This window comes from Styela clava, chromosome 9 (assembly GCF_964204865.1).
Source record: "Styela clava chromosome 9, kaStyClav1.hap1.2, whole genome shotgun sequence".
NCBI classification, from domain to species: Eukaryota; Metazoa; Chordata; class Ascidiacea; order Stolidobranchia; family Styelidae; genus Styela; species Styela clava.
In genome coordinates this window covers 13961412-13981416 of record NC_135258.1, presented here as the reverse complement: position 1 = coordinate 13981416, position 20005 = coordinate 13961412, and the positions used below count along the sequence as shown (strand labels likewise).

The following is a 20005-nucleotide window of genomic DNA, read 5'->3' as shown; positions in this document are numbered from 1 at the left end:
GCATCACACGCCGAACTCCTACAAAATCACAATGTATTCCCGTAAATACAATCAAAACTTCTCAATCCTTATCGTGGTAAGAATTTTCAATAATTCTAAATTATACGTTCAAATAAAATATTTTTCTATATATTTCGAGTCTTGCTGCACACTAAAACAAATGTATTTTTGCAACGTTTCGTTCGGCCAAATCAGACTTAACCAGACAAGCCGATATTCAAGTTTAAATATTTTGTTGCTATAATATTTATGTTCATTGCATGTTGTCACCACTGGGATAATGCCCTTCAAAAACTTTGTCTGTATAGTATCTTAATATATAACAAAAAGAGAGCTATGCTCAAATATAAGGACACGTATGATAATTTATCATCGCTTCACCGAAAACCATAGGTTATCCTACACGAAGCTGAACAGTAAAACAGCTACATGGCTATGGTAACGTGACTTACTAGTACCGTACCCGTACCCAGAACGGCACAGTTTATCTATTTCAATAAAGCCCTCATAATAGGCGACATTAATTATAACTGTGACTGTAGGCCCCGCTTTCAAGAGACTGTTTGGGCTTCCATATCGGCAAAGCGGCACTGTTACAGGTACACAGGTTTTCCAGTTTCTGTGGCGATTCTGGTTCAACGTGAATTGAAAAATCAACTGATTCGAGTTACAAATATTGGAGATAACAACGCGATTCAATATTTCAGGCAACGATACACAACATTTATTGTTTTATTGCGTTTCTACAACTTTAAAATCGAACACACAGTAATTCTGCCGTAAGAATAGTGAAATAGAAACTCAACAACATAAAAATATATTACAAATATGTACAGATTAGATGACCATATGCCCGTGGTTCAAAATGAACCGCATGTTCTATTAAATGATGTTGTGTTTCAAAAAGGTGGATAAAATGTGTTTTTCTGTTCAAATGTATTTATTTTGGCGCTTCCGAAGTATGTGCACCAAGATGGCGCACAACCTGAACCCTAACCTGGTACTACTATGTTCAGGTTGTGCACCAATACTTCTGGAGGTCCTTTATATCAGGGGTGCACAACTCAAATGCGGATACGTGCCAATAATCTTGTCGGGTGCCACGCACAATTTGTGGTATAGTAAATTAACTCCCGTGAAGCAAACAAATTGAAATAACAATACCTAACAACGAATATCTTTTTGTTGAAACAATTTAATGACCTGAAAAAAAACTGCTGATTTTGATATGAACGTGATATTTTAATGTATATCATAAATATTTTTTTTACAAAACTATTCGCGTGCCACGTTTGAGCGTATGGCGTGCCAAATTTGGAACGCGTGCCTCGTGTTGTTCACCCCTGCTTTATATTACTACAAAGACGTAAATAGCTCGCAAAGAGACGTGTTTACAAATTGGTTAATATTCCAAATAGTGTTTGTCCAAATTACTAATTTGAGATTGTAAAGTTAGTGAAAATAGAAAATAGAATAGTCATGTGAAGCGTAAAATAGCGAGAAGATTGAAACAAAAGCATGGTACTTCAGTATTGTAGACCACCTACTAATATAGTATATACACAATTGATTTAGAAGCAATTAGGGTAACTCCAGGTATTTACTACCCATCCTTGACTCTTACCGACAAAAATCGTTTTCATGTGGTAGATAAGTGCTGATGAGAATGAGTAATTGAACTTTCTTTACCACTTAGCCTGGAAAATAAGAGAACACAGTAAGAATGAGTGATAATACAACATAGACTACATTTCATCAAGTTCGAATTCCTGTATTGCCTCTCAAATAATATTCATTATGAGTGATGAAGTTGAAATTGAATAATCAAATTGATTAGAATATTAGATTATACACAGCCTTGTCCGGTTAAAAGATTTGAAAACAGTTCATGAGAAAAAATACACGCTTGAATGAAAGCTGGACCTGAAGCGTTTGTCGCTTAGCATGCCTTCTGTTTGTGGTTCAAACATTCTCATTCTATGAACGTAGCCACGTGCTCAGATAAAAAGTCACGTGGCTCGATGAACCAGAATCGGGTTGAAATCGGCCGTCCTACATATAATCACTTGGCTAGGCGGTGGAAGTGGCCTCACCAAAGGTCAAATATAAATCGAACCTGAGATATATAAATTGCGGCATGCGGCAACAAAATGTTTTCAAAATGCTACCAATTCAGTAATTCACTATATATATATATATATATATATATATATATATTAATACTTTTAGAACGCCTAAATAAGCGAATTGGAGAAATTAATCAACTGCACAAATCAAAGAAAATGGGGTAAGCCTATAGGTCTTGCATACCTGTCAATTTTCACTAACAAAACTCACCACAATAGGAAGAGAATCAGTAGTGGACTTGAGAAAAGTATCTGCTGATTTGCCAGACTGGCTGGAGCCAGACGTAGAGTATGGACCAATCGACATGAAACTTCTCCGATACTTCTTCAGGAACGCTTTTCTGACTTCATGGTTTCTCGCGCAGTGGAGAACAAAGATACCGAGTCCCTGTTTGAATTCGATAGATCAAACAAAATACAATAAATTTCTAGTAACTCGAAAACTTCGAAAAAGTATATAACATCAAATACTTTTTAACTGTTATGTACTAACAATATATTAATGTTTACCTGTAGACTGTTACAGATGCAGAACAAGTAGAGGAACCATTTGGTTGATTCGCCGACAGCAAACAAACCAAATATCCATGTAATTCCAAGGAGAGGCATCAAGCAAGCAAGAGCTTTTGCAGCACGTTTTGTTTTCTCTACTTCATTTTTCTTGAGAACCGATTTTAATCCGAGAAAAACTTTCATTACAAAGGTCAACAGAATACAATTGATCTGAATAAATGTTACACTTTTACCTTTAGTAAAAACTGAACCTAAAACTATTCAGCGATGAAGATAATGCCTACCACAATAAACCCAACAGCAGGCCCAATAAATGCCCAAATCATTCCGTTTTCCGTCGAGATCCAACATCCCCTTCCATTACCATAACCGTGATATCCTGCACCCAGGCTAGCGCACACGATGATGATTGGTATAGTCCATCCAGCAACTGAAAATACGGTTTTACAACACTAGGAAGGTAAATAAAACGGCAATAATTTTATATCGTAGACAGCGAAAACTATCTTGTTCAACGTTTAGAGAAATTTGGTAATTTATTTGATTAGCATCACTTACCAATGAGAAAGAAGGCGAATTTATACATTGCATTGTCAAAATCAATTATGAAAAATTATAATTATAATTATTAATATTTTCTAGGGCAGGGGTATGCAAACCGATAATCTAAAATAAACAAATATTACTACACGCATTATTTCGGTTTTTGGACTTTCGTATGTAGAAAATCTTACGTTAGCCGAAGCAATATTTTTATGAGAAGAATTTTCGCAAGCTGGATTTTTCTTGGGTTTTGGGGTTTCTAGGTGCGGCCCGCGGCTCCGCCCAGTTACTCGTATCTGGCCCTCCTGTAATACAGGCTGAACACCCCTGTTCTAAGGGGTTCTTAAAATCTTTCGACCCAAACAAGGCAATGGACACGCGGTCACTGACAGTGAGCAAAACTGTAAGTTTGCAGTCTACTTTGCATGGTTTAATAGTTATAAATGTAAGCAATATTTGAATTTCACCTAAAACAACTTTGAAGTTGTAGTCTCCTTTTACAGCACGAACTGCTTTGAAATATAGCTGGCAACCTTCCATTAACATCCACGAGAATGCAGCCATGAAAAAGAAATGTAGCAATATTGCGATTGCTTTGCAGCTCGCCTGATGAATTACAATAAAAATAAGGAATATTTGTGAATGAGGTTGTGCTGTTCGAGATACTATGTCCAAGAAAAGATATGTGTAAAATGAAAACGTCAACCCTAAAGCGTCTATTTTCTAACTCCAAATTGCTTATAATAATTATACATACGATATATCCTGGATGAAACAATACTTACAATCCCCTAAAAAGTGTTGTTCAATAATAAATTAGATAAGATTCTTTTTTTGCTCGAATAGGGAAAAAGATATGTGGCAAATAAAAAAGACACTAAAACAAATAACACTTACCGTGCCCACTACTGCATTCGTACCTGCTACCAGAATAAGTTGTGCAATACATAAGCAAAAACAAAGATGCCAAAGGAGAACAACACGCTGAAACATAAATTTAATTCAGTAAGTTAGTGTACTCTGGTATATATAGTTAAAGCATTGAAATTTAAATAAACATTGTAACCTGAATCAAGAATAATTAAAAAAAAGTGTTAATTGGTTTTTAAAAATATTAATAAAACAAATGCGGTCTAAATAAAAAACTGGCTAACACTGAGAAAACACACATTCAAGAAAGTTTCGGTTTTGGTTATCAAAACGCTAGCAACCAGACATTTTTTGTTGAGAATCAAATAACATTTTTGTGGTATATACAATACAATAATTTATTCGGCAAATAAAACTAACGGCTAATAAACATAATCGTGACTTATTTATCGTAAAATAGCGTCACCTCAGATTTGTGTAGTCTCAAAGCAGCAAAAGTCGTCATTGTCACTAGCAACGCTGTTATCGAAATTCCACAGCCAATGTATGTGATAATGTTAAACCAGAATTCCTCCACAGCCGAAATCTAAAAAATTTAAATCGTTATAAATATTTTTCGATATGCTCAATAAAAATCGATTACAATTACAAATCTTTTGTTCCGATAAATGTAGGTTTATATTTGGCAGAATTTAGTTACCTTGATGTCAGAATGCAAAAACAATATTGCGAAATTCGTCATGTGATTACAGGAACATCTGGTATGTGTTACATTAGTTGAAATAACACTGCATCCATCTTTTGACCAAACGTTATTCACCGCGTCAATAAATCCACATTCAGGGATGAAAAAGCCGACATCCTGTTGGGGTATACCAAAACATTGGCGATAATATCGTTTCAATTTAAACATATTTATAAACATTTAGATATTAAATGAACAACAACAATACATCTCATAAATATTAGAATAGAAAAGTGTCAAATACATTATTTTCTGAAATAAATCGAAATTATTTAGGAAAACATTCTTTTCCGAGGGCGAGAAGCTTTTTCATTAAAACCTATCGCAGAAAACATTAAACTCAACCCGTTTGTGATGCATCTGTATATTGTCTATAACTCTATAACTTGAGTTTTGCATTCCAATCTAGACAAATGTGAAAAATCTATTATGACGTCACTTTCTATAATTATTGGATGACCTTCCACTCAACTAGATATTGGGCGCGTCATTGCCTATCATGTTCGTTGAACAATTTAGAATACCCATATATTATATAGTATTAATATTAGTTTTCCCATATGTCGGTATTACCTTTTCATGTTTCAAGACGAAATTCACTGGTAACGAAATTCTATTGGAATTAATGTCTTCGACAGTCGCAGAGACAATTTGTGAGCCCACTGATGACGTCACTGAGAATTTTTTATGTTGAATGTAAGTTACACGGAAAGTAGAATCACTTATCACAGGTCCAATTTCAGAACCTCCAGAGGAAAGAAGACATTCTTCACTTCCGGCATTACAGCCAACCACGTTCACCGATCTGTTATAGATGTAAAAAATGTGTAATCAGTATATCTTTACAATGGGATTAGAAAATAAGACATTTCTGGGAACAGTGCGTTGTTGAACTCAAAATACCGACAATTCTTCTTTGTGAATTTGAATAGGAATAGGGGGTAGATATATTACGGGTTTCAGATGTTATTGAAGATCTAGAGCAGTGGCCAGCAAACCGTGGGCGCGGCCCAATCGAGGGCCTCAAATAAATTTTAAATATATATGGGCAGTGATACACAAAAAAGTTCTATAAATCCAACATTACATATCTATTTTTGCAAAATGGTTTTTGGTTCATATATCAAACGCTCATACGTCACGTTCATTTCAACTATAGTACCGGCATTGCAACTAGGCCTGGTATGTTCGCGCAAGCTTACGGGTTCTAACGCCACGTTCGATTGTTCAATCTTTGTACCATCACGTAGACCGGTACGTTCGCATTAATTACTATCAGTATCAAGCATCGTAAAAACGTATCACGAGATCCAGCAATTCTACCGTATGTAGACAGCAGTTGGATCATACTCTTCCAGCTCTTTTGTTTTCAAAATGGGGGACGCACGTGATATGCTTCAAAGCAATTTAAGTGTAGAAAATGTCTACATACTCCAGATTCAGAGCCACTGCTGATTTTCCTCCATTCGAACTTAAGTCTAGAAGTCGTCGCGTAGATGCAACGGCGTAGTTCTCAATTTTAACGGCAACAGAGCTCAATTCTTCTATATTTTCATCGTTTTCCGTTTCATTGACCAAAGCATCGGCCAAAGCATTCGTCGAAAATTGCAGAAATTTCTTGCATTGAAACAAGAAAATATTGAATGAACATATATTTCATAACAAGTCGATTTTAGATCTATATATACTCAAGATTCATTCACGGTGTAAAAATTGGGTGAGGCCAACCTTCCTAAAGCGAAGTTTGACTTACTTTTATTATCGAAAATTTGATTTAAAAAACTATAAACTATTAATGAATTTAATTTGGTAAAGATTATGGATTCTTACATGAAGAGGAGTACGGAGCTAATCGGAGTCATGATTGCAGATTTACTAACGTACGAACCAGCCAAACAAGAACTGGCGATATGAACTCAGTTTTACAGTAGACGGTACTGTGGATGTAGAGTGATGTAGATTGTAGACTATAGAGCATACCATATGCCCTTTACAGAGGAAGCCATTTTAATGGTAATTGGGACCATAATATATTCAACCCTACACCTACCTAACTGATCATTTTATAGAAAAATTTACTTGACGTACCGGTAGTTGCGTTAATCAAGATTTAACACTAACCTCAACTTTATCTTCGTCTAAAATGGAAACGAAGTTTTCAATCCGATCAAAGACTGAGATTAATTCATTTGCACTGATTTTTGTATTGTCAGTCGATACAGATACTTGTTGTTCAACAACATCCATCAAGTTTGATACAACTTCGTTTTTCTCGGATGACGTCAAGTGTGACGTTTGCAAACGATCAAGTATTGCATTTGTATCAGAAACCTATGTGATGGACGGGCAAAAATATGATTGTAACATTTCACAAAAAAGACTATTTAAAAACACTAAAATACATCTGCGAGGGTAATATATATAATGAATAACAACACAGGCAGTGCCTAATTTAAGCTATATTGAAAAGCTAAAGGTATGTAATGTAAGTATGTACTTACAGACTCTGTGTTACTTATCTCTTCAACGAATTGGGCTTGGACAGTTTTGTCAGTCGGACCTGAATTAACAAAAAATAGTAATGACAATACTATTATAGTTGAACTATGTATGTCTGAAGAAGTCTGACCTTGGTCAGACGAAACGTTACAGAAATATATTTGTGCTAGTGTGCAGCAAGACTCTTGAATCCCTTAGGATTGGTATCTCTACTCTTGCTACAGCATCCTTGCAATATATGCATACGGATCTACCGGCACAAACGCATAGAAGAAGGATAAGTAGTTAGTCTCGCAGAAACCAAATAATCAGGACAATACTATTGTCAGCAAATTTCGTTCATGCAATCGCCCTTTTCTTATCTGAAAAGTATAATGTTGCCAATGGAGCAAAAGAAAAATGTATTTACCAGATCCTGAGCCAATTGAAGTCATAGCAGTAGTAGCTTCAATGTGGTCAGTTCTCGGCACAGTTGTCAACTCATTCCCACCACCTGTAACGTTACATTAATAAAAAAATTCCATAAAAAAATCTTGTGTGTCTCGGATTCCGAAATGAATATGTGAAATCCTTTCCCGTAAAATCCTATACATAATAAAACATGATGGTAAATCCGGTCGACGAATCCTAAAGTTCTTATAAACCACAGGTTTCATTTCAAGCGCAATACAAGCGTTAACACGGTGACCGTACATTTGAACCCATGTACATTTGAACCCATGCGTATATCCACGGGTTCAATCTATATGCAGGTGCTAAAACCCATGGGTTAGGGTTAGTATGGGTTTAACTATCCGTGAAACAAAAAAAAATCCATAGGTGCAATAGCATACAGGTGCAATTGTCATGGGTTCAAATGTACGTGGGTTCAAATGTAACGGAACCGTTAACACATGTACAAAACGCAAAACTTTTGACCCTGGTTTTTGATTGTTTAAACTGTTTTCAAACTGAATACGCGATAAACCAAATATTGAGCAGTTTATTACTTTTCAATTTTAATACAGTTTGCTTGGATTTAATCATATATATGTACCGTAGCAAAGAGAAATAATATCTTCACAAAAATCTCGTTTTTTAATGACCATCAACTTCGTCAAAAGGGTATCAGCGTATCGTCGCTCAAATAAATGAGTTCGTAACCAGGTTTAGAATTTTATAACGACGACGCACCCAAATACGGCAAATGAGTTCATAAGATTGTTCAGATAATTTATTTGCCTACTTTTGTCTTGTATGTGTAACGTGTGAGCCATTATATTCAAGCCTTCATCGGTTTCAAGCGTAGAAATCCAACACAACTACTGCATCGAATTTGTGCCAATACTTGAATATTCAGAATACAATATACAAACAATAAAATTTTCAAAACCATTTATATTTATATGCGTTTTTTAAATTCAATGTCAGTCAAAATTTATCTTAATTACCATTTGTAGCAGGCTTTATTGTAGTTGAAGCAACCCACGATCCATTAATGTAGTAATAATAGGTTATGGTAGTAGTTCTGTTTCCTGAACAAGTCATAAATAAAACAAGTTGGAAGATGTTATCAATTTAAACCGATCGCCTCTATATATCATGATTGTTCTCTTCGAAATAAATACCCTTCTTTTCAAACTTTATAGTTTAGTTTATATAATAAATGCGTAGTTTTGCCTGTACATATACCTTTCCTAGTCATTGCATATACATAGTTTGCACTATAACTGCCATTACAGAATTATTTAATGCTTACTTCTTTTCGATGGCATAGGCTATACGTATCAGCAAAAAATCGTTTTTTATTACTTCTGAGTTGTTCTTATGTAAGTTTCTGTGAAAAATCTCAACAAGAACCAGAGATAAGATAATTCTAATCCAAATTTCCATTAATAATCTTGGCTCGAAAAACACCCATGCTTGAAACAAAAACTTACCATTTGCGCTCCAATTTTTATCATAGAACCAGCAGTTTGCAACTGTTAAAGAAAAATTAATCTTCTTATTTAAATTTTGTACTTCAAGTAAATTTCAATCTAAATAAAATATTACTCTTAACTAGCAATATTCGATTAGAATTTTAGAATTTTCCATTATACATATTTGCCATCTGTATTCGAAAACTTACCACAAGAGAAGAGTGCAATGACAACAAAAAAGTTCTTTAAAATAGATCCAAATAGCATCTTAATTTTCATGTTACGAATAATATTTTGAAAATATTAGCAACTGCCATTTTGAATGCGATGCTCTCCGTAGGAAATCTTTAGTCCAAATGAAGTCAATTTTGATATTCAACGAAATAACGTAATCGGAATTGCAGTTTTGCGGCTGTCTTCTTTTTTGAAAATTATTTTATCTGGACCTGATCGCAATTAAAGATGAGGGGTAATATACAATATATATAATATATTTATTACCGGTCGGCGAAATCAAATGGAAATACGAGTGCGCCGTTTCAACTGCTTCATAATACTAATCCATTAATGCAATTGAATTTATATTTCAAATGTTTCTAAATCGTTCACCGTCAACGTGTAAAATATATAGCACATCTTAGTTACTGAAACGAAAATTTTGACAAAGGGGAAAGATGACACACAAATCGATATATACGCATTGGATAAATAAACAATTATTTTTAACTGAATGTCACTCGTTTTCCACCTGGACATAGATATAAAAACAAATCGATTGCGTAATGCAACAGAATATTTTAGTGAAAACGCACCGGAGAAATGACGTCAATTTTCACTCTTAAACGATGGATAGTGCTCAAGTTCAGCGAAATCCCCCGACAACGTTGTCGCACTTGTCATCGTGCATGTTATAACAGACATATTAGATGCAGATAAAGACGATTTTTTCACAACAATTTTGCAAAATGATCCATTGACCCTCTTTGGCCCTGGACTTGCTTCAATTTGCTCTCCAGACTACAGCGCGTAAACCTCTCCTTCCAATAATAATAGTAATAAAAAGAGAGCAATGCTTTAATATGTGGACACGAAAGCCAAAACGAAGTATCGTGTTTCCCCCAAAATAAGACTGAGTCTTATTTCAAGTTTGTTCCGAAAAATGACATTAGGGCTTATTTTTGGGGGATGTCATATATATATATATATATATAAATCATTTTTTAAATTCAGGCTAGGTCTTATTTTTGGGAAAACACGGTAGCACTATTTTAAATCTTTTACAGTATCGGCACCGTAGTCTTCCTGACTTCGACCTATTTCCAAATCGCAACGATCGCGAACGCAAACGTGGAACAGCCACAAGGTGCGCAGTTTGTTTTTATTTTGATGACGTTATATTTCGTGAAAAACGAATCCAATAGAGCCCACAGAAATTTTTGAAATAAATAAGAGCAATAGCCGCATAGTGACAACAGCAATTTTTAATCATTAAAAATTTTAAAGCAATTGGTTCAGTAGTAAAAGACTGAAGCGATTTTTCGCAACAACTATGACAACAAGAAAAAGAATACCACTATCATCAACAACAACATAATAATTAGAAGAAGAAAACGATCTATAGGTTCACTTCGTGTCCAACGAGAAAAAGAATACCAACAACAACATATTAACGAAAAGATTCATAGGTCCACTTCGCGTCCTTTTACTTTAAATATTTGAATCTGTTATTGGACAGAAAACTACTGAACCCATTGCTTTGTGTGTTCTATGGTTAAAGATTTTTGTTGTCGCAAAAAGGGTATTATTTTTATTTATTTCAAAGAATTCTGTCGGCTCTTAGAATCCCCTTCTCACTATGAAGTTTTGTGCGCAAAAGTCATCAGAATTAAAAATTGAGCACCGTTTGGCGGTCTCGCGAGCGTATTGCAGTGATCTGGCGTCCAGACTACCTGTACTCAGTGTACTGTAGAAGATTTGATACTACTTCGTTTTGACCCTGGTGTCCATATATCTGAGTATGGATCTCTTGTTAACACTATCTTATTAGCTTTTAAAAGAATGATTTTCGTTTGAACATCAACCTCACTATTGTCTAATATGGCATACTCGAATATTAAATAAACAATGCGTGATATTCGTATGATGTTTCAAAATATAATAAATATTTGCACAATTTCAATACATGACAATCATTTTTGAATCGTTTTGGTATTTTGTTTTTGATGATCATCATGTTAGTATTTCTTTTTAACTTCTTCTTATTATTATTCATCAACATTGATATAACTGTTAGCCAATACATAAATGTGGTAAGAAGCATAAGCATAAACAAATATGGCGATAATATTAATCATTTTCCCAAGATCTGATAACAATAAATAATCCGTCGTTTCAATCATATATATCAGACATAGCAAATATTGAGTCAAGTTCGTCTTTTTCGTCGTCTGCATCTGAAAGTAAAATGGGAACTGTTGGAGAAAAGTGTTAGAGCGATAAAACAAGCACCATTGCTTCTTACCAAAACGTCCTTAATTTTATTGAAATAACTTCAATTTAGATAAGATGGATATTGCCATTTTTCAAGGTTTGAAATCACTTGCTCATTTTTTAATCCAATCAACGAGAAAACACTGTCTCTTGGGTCAAATTAAAAAAAACGTTCGCATTATAGGCAGATGATAATATGTAAAAGTATTTAGATATGTAAAATCGAGGTTTTTCTCGATCTTTATATACCATCCACGCCATCCCGGCATCCTCTGTCATAGTTGAAATCATCATCAGTATCATTTACACATCCATCTGCCCCGCCCTGTGTATCATACAGCACCAATTCCTCATCGAATAAAGAACTGAAAATTAACAATTAGTTTAAGAAAAGTATATCATAGAATTTAAGTGAAACAAGAATTATAAAACGATTTTACTTTTTATTTTATATTATAGTATACGTAAACCATCAATATTTCCATTGAATGTTACCAAAGCAATCTACACGCATTTAGCAATACGTTAACTCGGCGGCACATGTTGCAACAGGTGACTGAATATCTTATGGTCGCGAGCGGGTAATTTTGAACAATTTAAGTTTGTGACACAGAAGGCCTTTTTAAAAGATTTTCGTCTTGATAATCACTCCAAGCGGATGAAAAATCAGTTTACTGTTACACTAGTAGCCGACATACTGCTGACACGTTAAGCCAGGTAAAGTAAACTCCTTCAATAGTGTGTAACCAGAATACAAAAGTATACATTGACAGCTTCAGAGAATTTGATAATTGCTAAAAAGTAACGAGCATTTGTTTGGCATATATTACCTGCAATCAGAGGCTCTCGAATCGATCGATTCTTCTTCATCGGTCTCAGTACCGGTACTATCTCCATCATCATCTTCGCTTTCTACTGAACCTTGTTCGATTTCTAGCTGACAAGACGCTTTTCCTTCTGCGCCATTGTCGGTGTCACTTCCTATTTCGAAATGAAAACGCTGCTGTAATTTTTTATTGACTTCAAAGTACTGAAAAATTCGGCCCAACCGTAGGACTGCTAACTGATTATAATCAGCATCCATTAAACAAATTATTGAAAATCTGGAACTCAATTTCTCATCAAACTGTATCAAAGTTACTTTTTTTTTAAATTTACGTTTTACCGACCTCGCTTTTAATTTAAAATTCATGCTTAATATAGAACTCACAGCATTTTAGTAATCTTCTGACTACTTGCATATTACGTTACAGTATACTGATGTATCTAAAGCTGGCTTATTGAACACCGTTTTGCCAGATATTCTCCTTTGTCAATTTACCCACGTTGAATGATTCCACCTATTTGCATACAAGAAAATTCAAATTTGTTTTTCACTGCAGCTATCGCAGAATTCGTTTTGTTCAGCGAATACAAACGTAATCAAACGAGGCTTGTGAATGGTTTGTGGAATACCAACAAGCAATGTAATATATATACCTTCATCGTCTTCTTCGCCAGATGATAAATCGCTTGATTCACTACCGGTATCTCCCAAACACCCATAACAAAGGCTGAGGTATTTGGAGCTTGTATACGATGAAGACTTAATAACTGAAGCGGAAGCAGCTTTTTTCGATCGACATCGGCCTGCAGAAGGCCTGGTGGCATTGTTGTATATTTTAATTGTACGGCCGTCTTCAAATGTTTGACGGTATACGATTGTAGCAAGACGATGACTGTGATTTTTATCAGCATTGAAATTATTCAGTCGTGGTTGCTCTTTGACCACGCTATCGCTTTTGCTACGTTGACGTCTATTATGCTGGGAGAATTCAGAAGCTGTGAATTGTCTTGTAGGAACTGATTTGGCTCTTTCCAGTTGGCGCTCACTGTGGCCTTCAGGTTCGGTTGTTAAAAATCTTGATGATTTTTGATTTCTGTGTTTTTGAAATCGATTGCGCTTTTCGGAGAAAGGTTTTGAAACAGGTCCTAAATTTTTTGTCAAATTGTTAGTTACATTTTGCATGTTTTTAGTTTTAGCCCTGGACGTTTTAGATAACGGTTTATCTTTTGATAAATTTATGTAAAATCGATTACAACGCAAATTGGCTGCTTTGTTGTACGGCATAGGAATGTGTTTTTCAAGACGAGAATCGGGGACTAATTCGGGAATATGAATGTTATGAACGTTTACAATATCATATTTCAATATCGTCGGAAATGTTGCAATTCTACGAGTCTTATTTTCACGATTTTCTGGCGTTTGTTTTGAAGACTGTGTCCGCATTATTGTAGTTTTACCTCCCGATACTTCCATAAACTTCTGTGATGACGGTGCACCCATTTTTTGACTATCCGATCCACTATACATGAGTGGTATTTCCAAAACAAATTTTTTCTTATAATTTTAGCTACTATCTAGTTCCATAAAATATGTATAAACTGTAAAATGCATCTGTAATTAAATGCAGTGCTTTAAGCAACGTTTAATATAAATTAATAACTGTTCAGGAGAAATAAGCAGAAAACCTAAAAAATGTGACAAAATTAGTCAACCCAAAACTGCTAGTCAAACTTACTATCGATGTATGCAATCGTGTATGAGAGAAGAAGAAACAATTTAACAATAGCAGGGTCTAAATTGCCTGATTGGATATATTTTACATACTCTTATTGAACACGGAGTGAAAATTTTGTTATTATGTTGTTGTTAGAATTCTTTTTCATGTTCGTGTTCTTCTAGGATTCGTTTTTTATTGTGTGTGATGACGTCATCAAAATTAAAAATTGCGCACCTTGTGGCGGTTCCGTGTTTGGTTTGCGTCCACGTGCGAAGACTACGCTAGCCTACCGTATCGGTAATGTGAAAGATTAGATAGCGTTATACTTCGTTTTGGCATTCTTGTCCATATATCTGAGGTCGCTCTCTTGTTTATATTATTGTCGTCTCATTTCTTTTGAATAGCTTGGGATTATACTTGCAAAATCTTCTTTCCAAGGTTGGTCCAAATTATACCAGATGACAACTCTAACAAATCTTGATACAACCAGAGATGGTGGTCGTTTTTGTGCACATATAGTTTCCACCTCACTATTTTAAATCAGTACGCCGCATCGTTAGGACACTTTGAATATATTAATATGATTACCTCTTGCTTATCCTAACCGTCATGATAAATAATCACGGAACATTTCACAAAAAACATAAAAATCGTTATTGAAAGAACAAAAATGACTTTTGGGTAAACGTATATTGACGTGAAAAGTTAACTTATCTTGTCGCGAAAAATTGACAAATTGCCAATCAAAATTCGATATCTATATTGAGAAAAATGGCAACGTTCAACATCCGGCAATTTGACATCTTAGAATATTAATAAAGAGGTAGTTCGATTTTTAAACTAACTTTGTTTTTACTTCGCAAGTAGATGACCTGATATTAAAGTTCACAATAGTCACGGTACATTATGGGCACACTGTATCCGAAATGTAGTAAATTTATTTCGTATTTCCTAGCAATTTTTATGAATCCTATGACATATACCTACTGTAACTCTTTGCCTAAGGTTGACTATATATATTAATCCCACTGCAACAAAAACACCATCAAAACTTATTGAACTGATTTTATACTTGAAATAAGTTGGTAACAAAAATACTCATTCACACCATTGAACCATCATCACTTCACTTAGGAGCCCACTATCTTACTAAATAAACATGTAACGCTAAATACCCACGTAACATATTTTTTGATTATAGTTACCTAATGAACTACGAATGCTAATACATATAATTATCCGAATCTTATCGTAATTATTTGATGAAAATAGGGTTTGAAATCAATTTCAATCAATGCTGCTAATATGTTGATGGTATTGAACGAACCAATGTAACAATTGTTTAATCAATGGTAAATAAATCCTCCTTTCCATATTTGTTATTGTTCATATTAGCGTTTATATTATTGGCTTTTTGATCATAATAAAAATTAAATCAAAAATAAAAATATCTCGGAGAGTACTTTAATTTTTCTGTCAATATTACTGAGAGTAATGATTTTTATGTTTTGCGTCTAAAAGTCACCGTCCTTGAACCATGCGCAAAATTTTCTAAAATGATTTCAGATAAGATTCCAAATTATACACCAGAAAATATATGAGAAATATAATTATATGGTTTCACATGAATAGAATCAAAAAACTGTTATTATTTCAATGTTCAATTCAAAGAAACATACTACAGGACGAATATATAATTTTTGACAGTGAAATGTGAGTCAATGGTGGAAACTACTCATAAAGAGATTAAGAAAAAGATCCACGCAAGGTTCAAAGTTTTTTGTCTACACAGAAGAAAGGTAATTCAAGACTTTATATACGATTATTCTTGTGAGTAAAGTAAAGTGGCCTGTTTTTTATTTTCACATATATGTATGCTATTGCATATATATATATATAGTTTTAGTTATATCGAGACGGAATAATTTTATCAAGCACCAAATACACTCGGCTCGTACAGCGACTATGCATAATCATGTGAGAATATTCAAAAAATATAATATATTTCGGTATTTTGAATGAGATTTTTTAAGACGCAAAACACGCTGATGATAGCATAAACTATGAATTATTTGAACATGACAACGTTAACTGAAAACGCCCACCTAGAACAGATAGACGTCTGCACCCTCGCGCATGTAACTTCTCTCGACAACTGATAGATTAATCGTACAATGATTTCTACTGTCATATTTTAATTATGCTATTTTAAATTTAGTAAATCGCTCGGATTGACTTATCTCAAGTTTCTAAAAATTGATCGTGTCTGACTTGTAATCAAAAGTTTTCTTTTACTTTTATCAAGAACATAAATCAATTAGTAAAGATTTTTAATTCTCTACAACGCAACAAAAACTTTTTGGAGGCGCAACAACAACAAAAATTGGTGGGCAGCATATGAAATATGGATTGAATACGAAATACTAATTGCATATTAAAAACATATCTCATGCAATTTGTTATTTTTTTAAATCAGACAACGTCTATAGCAAAAAAAAATATTGCTACATTAATGTTATACATTTGGTTCAAAAAACATTAGATTTAGATTAAAAATCCTCGATTCAGACATCGTCTCTCTTACAAAGCGTTGAAAAAATAAAACGAATACTATGATGCACTAAAATAGATAAATCATCGTTGTTTAAAATCGCATCTGTACTCTTGTTGCTTCCTCTAACTATTCGCCTAATACGGTATGTCTATATCAACCTGCGTTATAGAACAGCAAAATATTTCAGGAAAAGAGACTGCTTTCACCACCACAGTTACCTCTTCGGAAAGTAACCTTCTAATTCATAGGAATCACGATTCTTTGATGGTTCACCAATTTCACTACCACGAAAACTCTCAAGTCTAAGATTCAAACAATAAGTGGATTAAAGTCCAATGACGTATCAAAATTAAAGGCTTATCATTTATTGAAAATAGAAATGACAACAACGGTAAAGTCACGCAGAAAGAAATTTCTAGATATCGAGAATCTTGTTCTAGAGTCTAGAATCTAGCTAGACGATAATAAATGACATTGGAACGATATTTTTAAAATTATTTGAAATTTAGTAAATTGAACACACATCCCCATGTAAGTTGGAGTTTTGGTTAACCATCACTCTAAAAATAGTTCTGTTTCAGCATCGAAATGTCGCGACAAGCTGCTGTGTGTCTGGCACTGTTGTAATTATTCTTACTGGCAAAAGAATATGTTCCGCTATATGAAAGCAAAATATAAGTATTCAGAGTTTAGACTGTATTGTATATATTTTTGAAATACTAATCTTTCTTTCTCTCGCTAGAAATTGCATAACAAAATCTAAAATCCGGTATTTTTGTGCAGGAAAATATATGAAGATATTGTGCTATATATATAATTTAAGAATGTTTTTAAAAATGTCAGAAGATTAAAAATTTACTAAAACTTCTCTTCGATTCTAATGAAAATTGTTAAATCAAATGTATTCAGTCCACATTTCAGTTGGAAAATTAGATATATTTTATTCAACTTTGAAGCGTTAACTTCTTTGAAATTCTAGTGAAATTATCATGCGTTTTTCAACAGTGCACATCAGTCATTAATATTTCATTTTTAAAGGTTCTTCTCATTGTTGTGGTCTCAAATATTTTTGATTCCTCATACAGATAGCAGATAATTTTCTTGGAAACACACCAAATTATACAAAAATATCGACCTCGTGATCATAAAATATTCCAATGTTTTTTTCGTCTGAAAAAGATTAAAAAAGACCTGTCATTCAGAGCGATTCAATCAAAAGATCAATAAGATACAATAGCTTAGAAATAAGTGCAAATTCCAAATAAAATGACTATATAGACAATTCTATTTAAAATAATACAGAAAATTGAGTTGTTTTTTTTATTACAAAAGGTTGTCCAATATTTAATTCGAATATGACTTTCAAAAAGCCAAATTAATGTTGGTAAATAATTAAGTTAAATCCAGTGTATAAGACTAATTGGTACACTGCAAATTCGTTTGTAGTTTTTAAGGATTAATTATCGCAATTATTTATTCAAGTTATTATCGTAACTGCTTTTCCGGAATAGATCTCATGAGGAGGAGTGGGAAAACGAATCAATGGATGTGGTATAATGTCCAACTTAACTTGTGTGCAATTTCCAATGCAATTGTTTATAGCGTATGAAATTTTATTTAACTAAAAGTCAGATAAATCCCATTCACTTCATTTTTTACCCAACATAACCTTTATTAATCCTGAACCAAGCGTACTTACTGTTTTCTATTCTGGTACATTTAACGATGTTGTAAGAGCAACCTAATGAAGACCTTACGTCACCACAAGATCAAAGCTTAACCCATCCAAACAGCGGACACACGACGATGATCAAGAGAAACGATGTTGATTAAATAAATAAATAATTAATTGACACTATCGATGAATATATCGTTTTCACATGGTGTTAAAATAACAGGTCGTTACATTTTGAGTATGTCATCTGTGGCGTAAAACTTTCGTGTCTCGAGTTGAACGCTCGCGTTTAGAGTTTATTAATTATATAGCATATATAGCACAAGTATAGCATAGTATATTAAGTATATATATTGTATAGTCGGGTTCTATGAGAAATAATTAATTTATTAGATTTTTAAAACGACGTCCGTAAATGAAAGGTTCTACGTGATTATTGAATAACGTTGGAATTATCGTGTACAATGTTAAGAATAGAATCATTTTGATGATGCATTGACGCTGGCAAGCTGTAATTTTTGTATGGTCAAGCAAAATTGATTTACACATTGTAAATTGCATTATATTTTAGTAATACATATTTTGTTCAAAAAGATAAACTGAAATCTGGAAAAAGTAGAATAATCCATGACATAGTTTATTAAAACATCCATATAAAAGTGTTCTGTTCATTCAAGCTATGACATAATTGTAATCAGAATAAATTCCTCATTGATTGACCAAGCTGATGTCACTGTCATAAAACAATGTTTACTCCCGTTATTGCATTATGTTACGGGGGCTTTCCGTCGCGTGACCGCCAACAATGATAATAGGGGTAACTTAGAGCAAACTAATACCCAAACAAAGAGGCTTTACTAAAATAAAAGTCTATATTTGACATTGATTTGAAGCAGTAATTTGAAAAAATTAAAGTATTGCACCTGGGTTTCTGACGCCTCTTGAATGTTTCGTTGGGGTTTTGCTCCACCAAGGAGTTTGAAAACCACTGGCTGGTAATAAAATTTGTTTGTGCACAAAACCCTTTGGTAGTCTTACTACCGTGATATAATTTCCGCTTACGTATAAGGTGAATACTGCATTTAGTTCCATTGTCACCTCGTAACCCTCTCTCTCTTAAAATATAGGATTTTTGTACTTCCTTTTTTTCATTTCAATTTTCTGAAAGAATGTTCATTGTTTTTTTTTAAAGAATTGAAAAATATTTGGTTCCATTACATTTGAACCCGTTTACATTTGAACCACGTACATCTGCACCCACGACAATTGCACCTGCATACTATTACACCTATGGAAATTTTTTGTTTTACGGATATTTGAACCCATACTAACCCTAACCCATGAGTTTTAGCACCCGCATATAGATTGAACCCGCAGATATACACATGGGTTCAAATGTACATTGTTCAAATGTACGTGGGTTCAAATGTACGGTCACTAAATATTTTAATCACAAAGACGGTATGCTAGAACCCCAAATGCACATGGAATATGACAATTGATAATACATTTCGGTTGCCGAATACTATTGTTCCCACTATCTATA

General features: G+C 33.8%; 2 protein-coding genes across 4 annotated transcripts; both read right to left on the bottom strand.

The window, feature by feature from the left end:
* Positions 1 to 716: 716 nt before the first annotated feature.
* Positions 717 to 9645, bottom strand: LOC120340159 (adhesion G protein-coupled receptor L3-like). Its single transcript, XM_039408443.2, has 16 exons — positions 9407 to 9645; positions 9216 to 9257; positions 8727 to 8810; positions 7706 to 7789; positions 7299 to 7357; positions 6919 to 7128; positions 6230 to 6414; positions 5371 to 5602; positions 4753 to 4914; positions 4519 to 4638; positions 4080 to 4166; positions 3650 to 3788; positions 2924 to 3069; positions 2637 to 2849; positions 2338 to 2514; positions 717 to 1697 (listed from the first exon to the last, which is right to left on the bottom strand). The coding sequence occupies exons 1-16, from the start codon at positions 9474 to 9476 to the stop codon at positions 1686 to 1688; spliced, it is 2022 nt and encodes a 673-aa protein (XP_039264377.2). The 5' UTR covers positions 9477 to 9645; the 3' UTR covers positions 717 to 1685.
* Positions 9646 to 10504: 859 nt separating this feature from the next.
* Positions 10505 to 15432, bottom strand: LOC120340162 (uncharacterized). Of its 3 annotated transcripts, XM_039408449.2 has the most exons (5): positions 13971 to 15426; positions 13167 to 13658; positions 12518 to 12668; positions 11937 to 12052; positions 10506 to 11650 (listed from the first exon to the last, which is right to left on the bottom strand). In XM_039408449.2, exons 1-5 carry the CDS (start codon positions 14038 to 14040, stop codon positions 11589 to 11591), a joined length of 891 nt encoding a protein of 296 aa, XP_039264383.2. In that variant the 5' UTR covers positions 14041 to 15426; the 3' UTR covers positions 10506 to 11588. The 3 variants fall into 3 exon arrangements, with proteins under 3 accessions (XP_039264382.2, XP_039264383.2, XP_039264380.2); XM_039408448.2 differs by having other exon boundaries at positions 10505 to 11650; positions 11946 to 12052; positions 13167 to 15432; XM_039408446.2 differs by having other exon boundaries at positions 10564 to 11650; positions 13167 to 15424.
* Positions 15433 to 20005: the final 4573 nt, after the last annotated feature.

Bases quoted from the DNA above. Each gene is read 5' to 3' on its own strand.
- LOC120340159 (XM_039408443.2), bottom strand. From the start codon at position 9,476: ATGAAAATTAAGATGCTATTTGGATCTATTTTAAAGAACTTTTTTGTT. The intron at 4,639-4,752 runs GTAACTAAATTC...TAAATTTTTTAG, and splicing joins TTTTGCATTCTGACATCAAG to ATTTCGGCTGTGGAGGAATT. The intron at 2,515-2,636 runs GTAAACATTAAT...GAATTCAAACAG, and splicing joins GCATCTGTAACAGTCTACAG to GGACTCGGTATCTTTGTTCT.
- LOC120340162 (XM_039408446.2), bottom strand. From the start codon at position 14,040: ATGTATAGTGGATCGGATAGTCAAAAAATGGGTGCACCGTCATCACAG. The intron at 12,669-13,166 runs GTATATATATTA...ATTTCGAAATAG, and splicing joins TGGCGAAGAAGACGATGAAG to GAAGTGACACCGACAATGGC. The intron at 11,651-11,936 runs GTATATAAAGAT...TTTTACTTTCAG, and splicing joins ATGCCGGGATGGCGTGGATG to ATGCAGACGACGAAAAAGAC.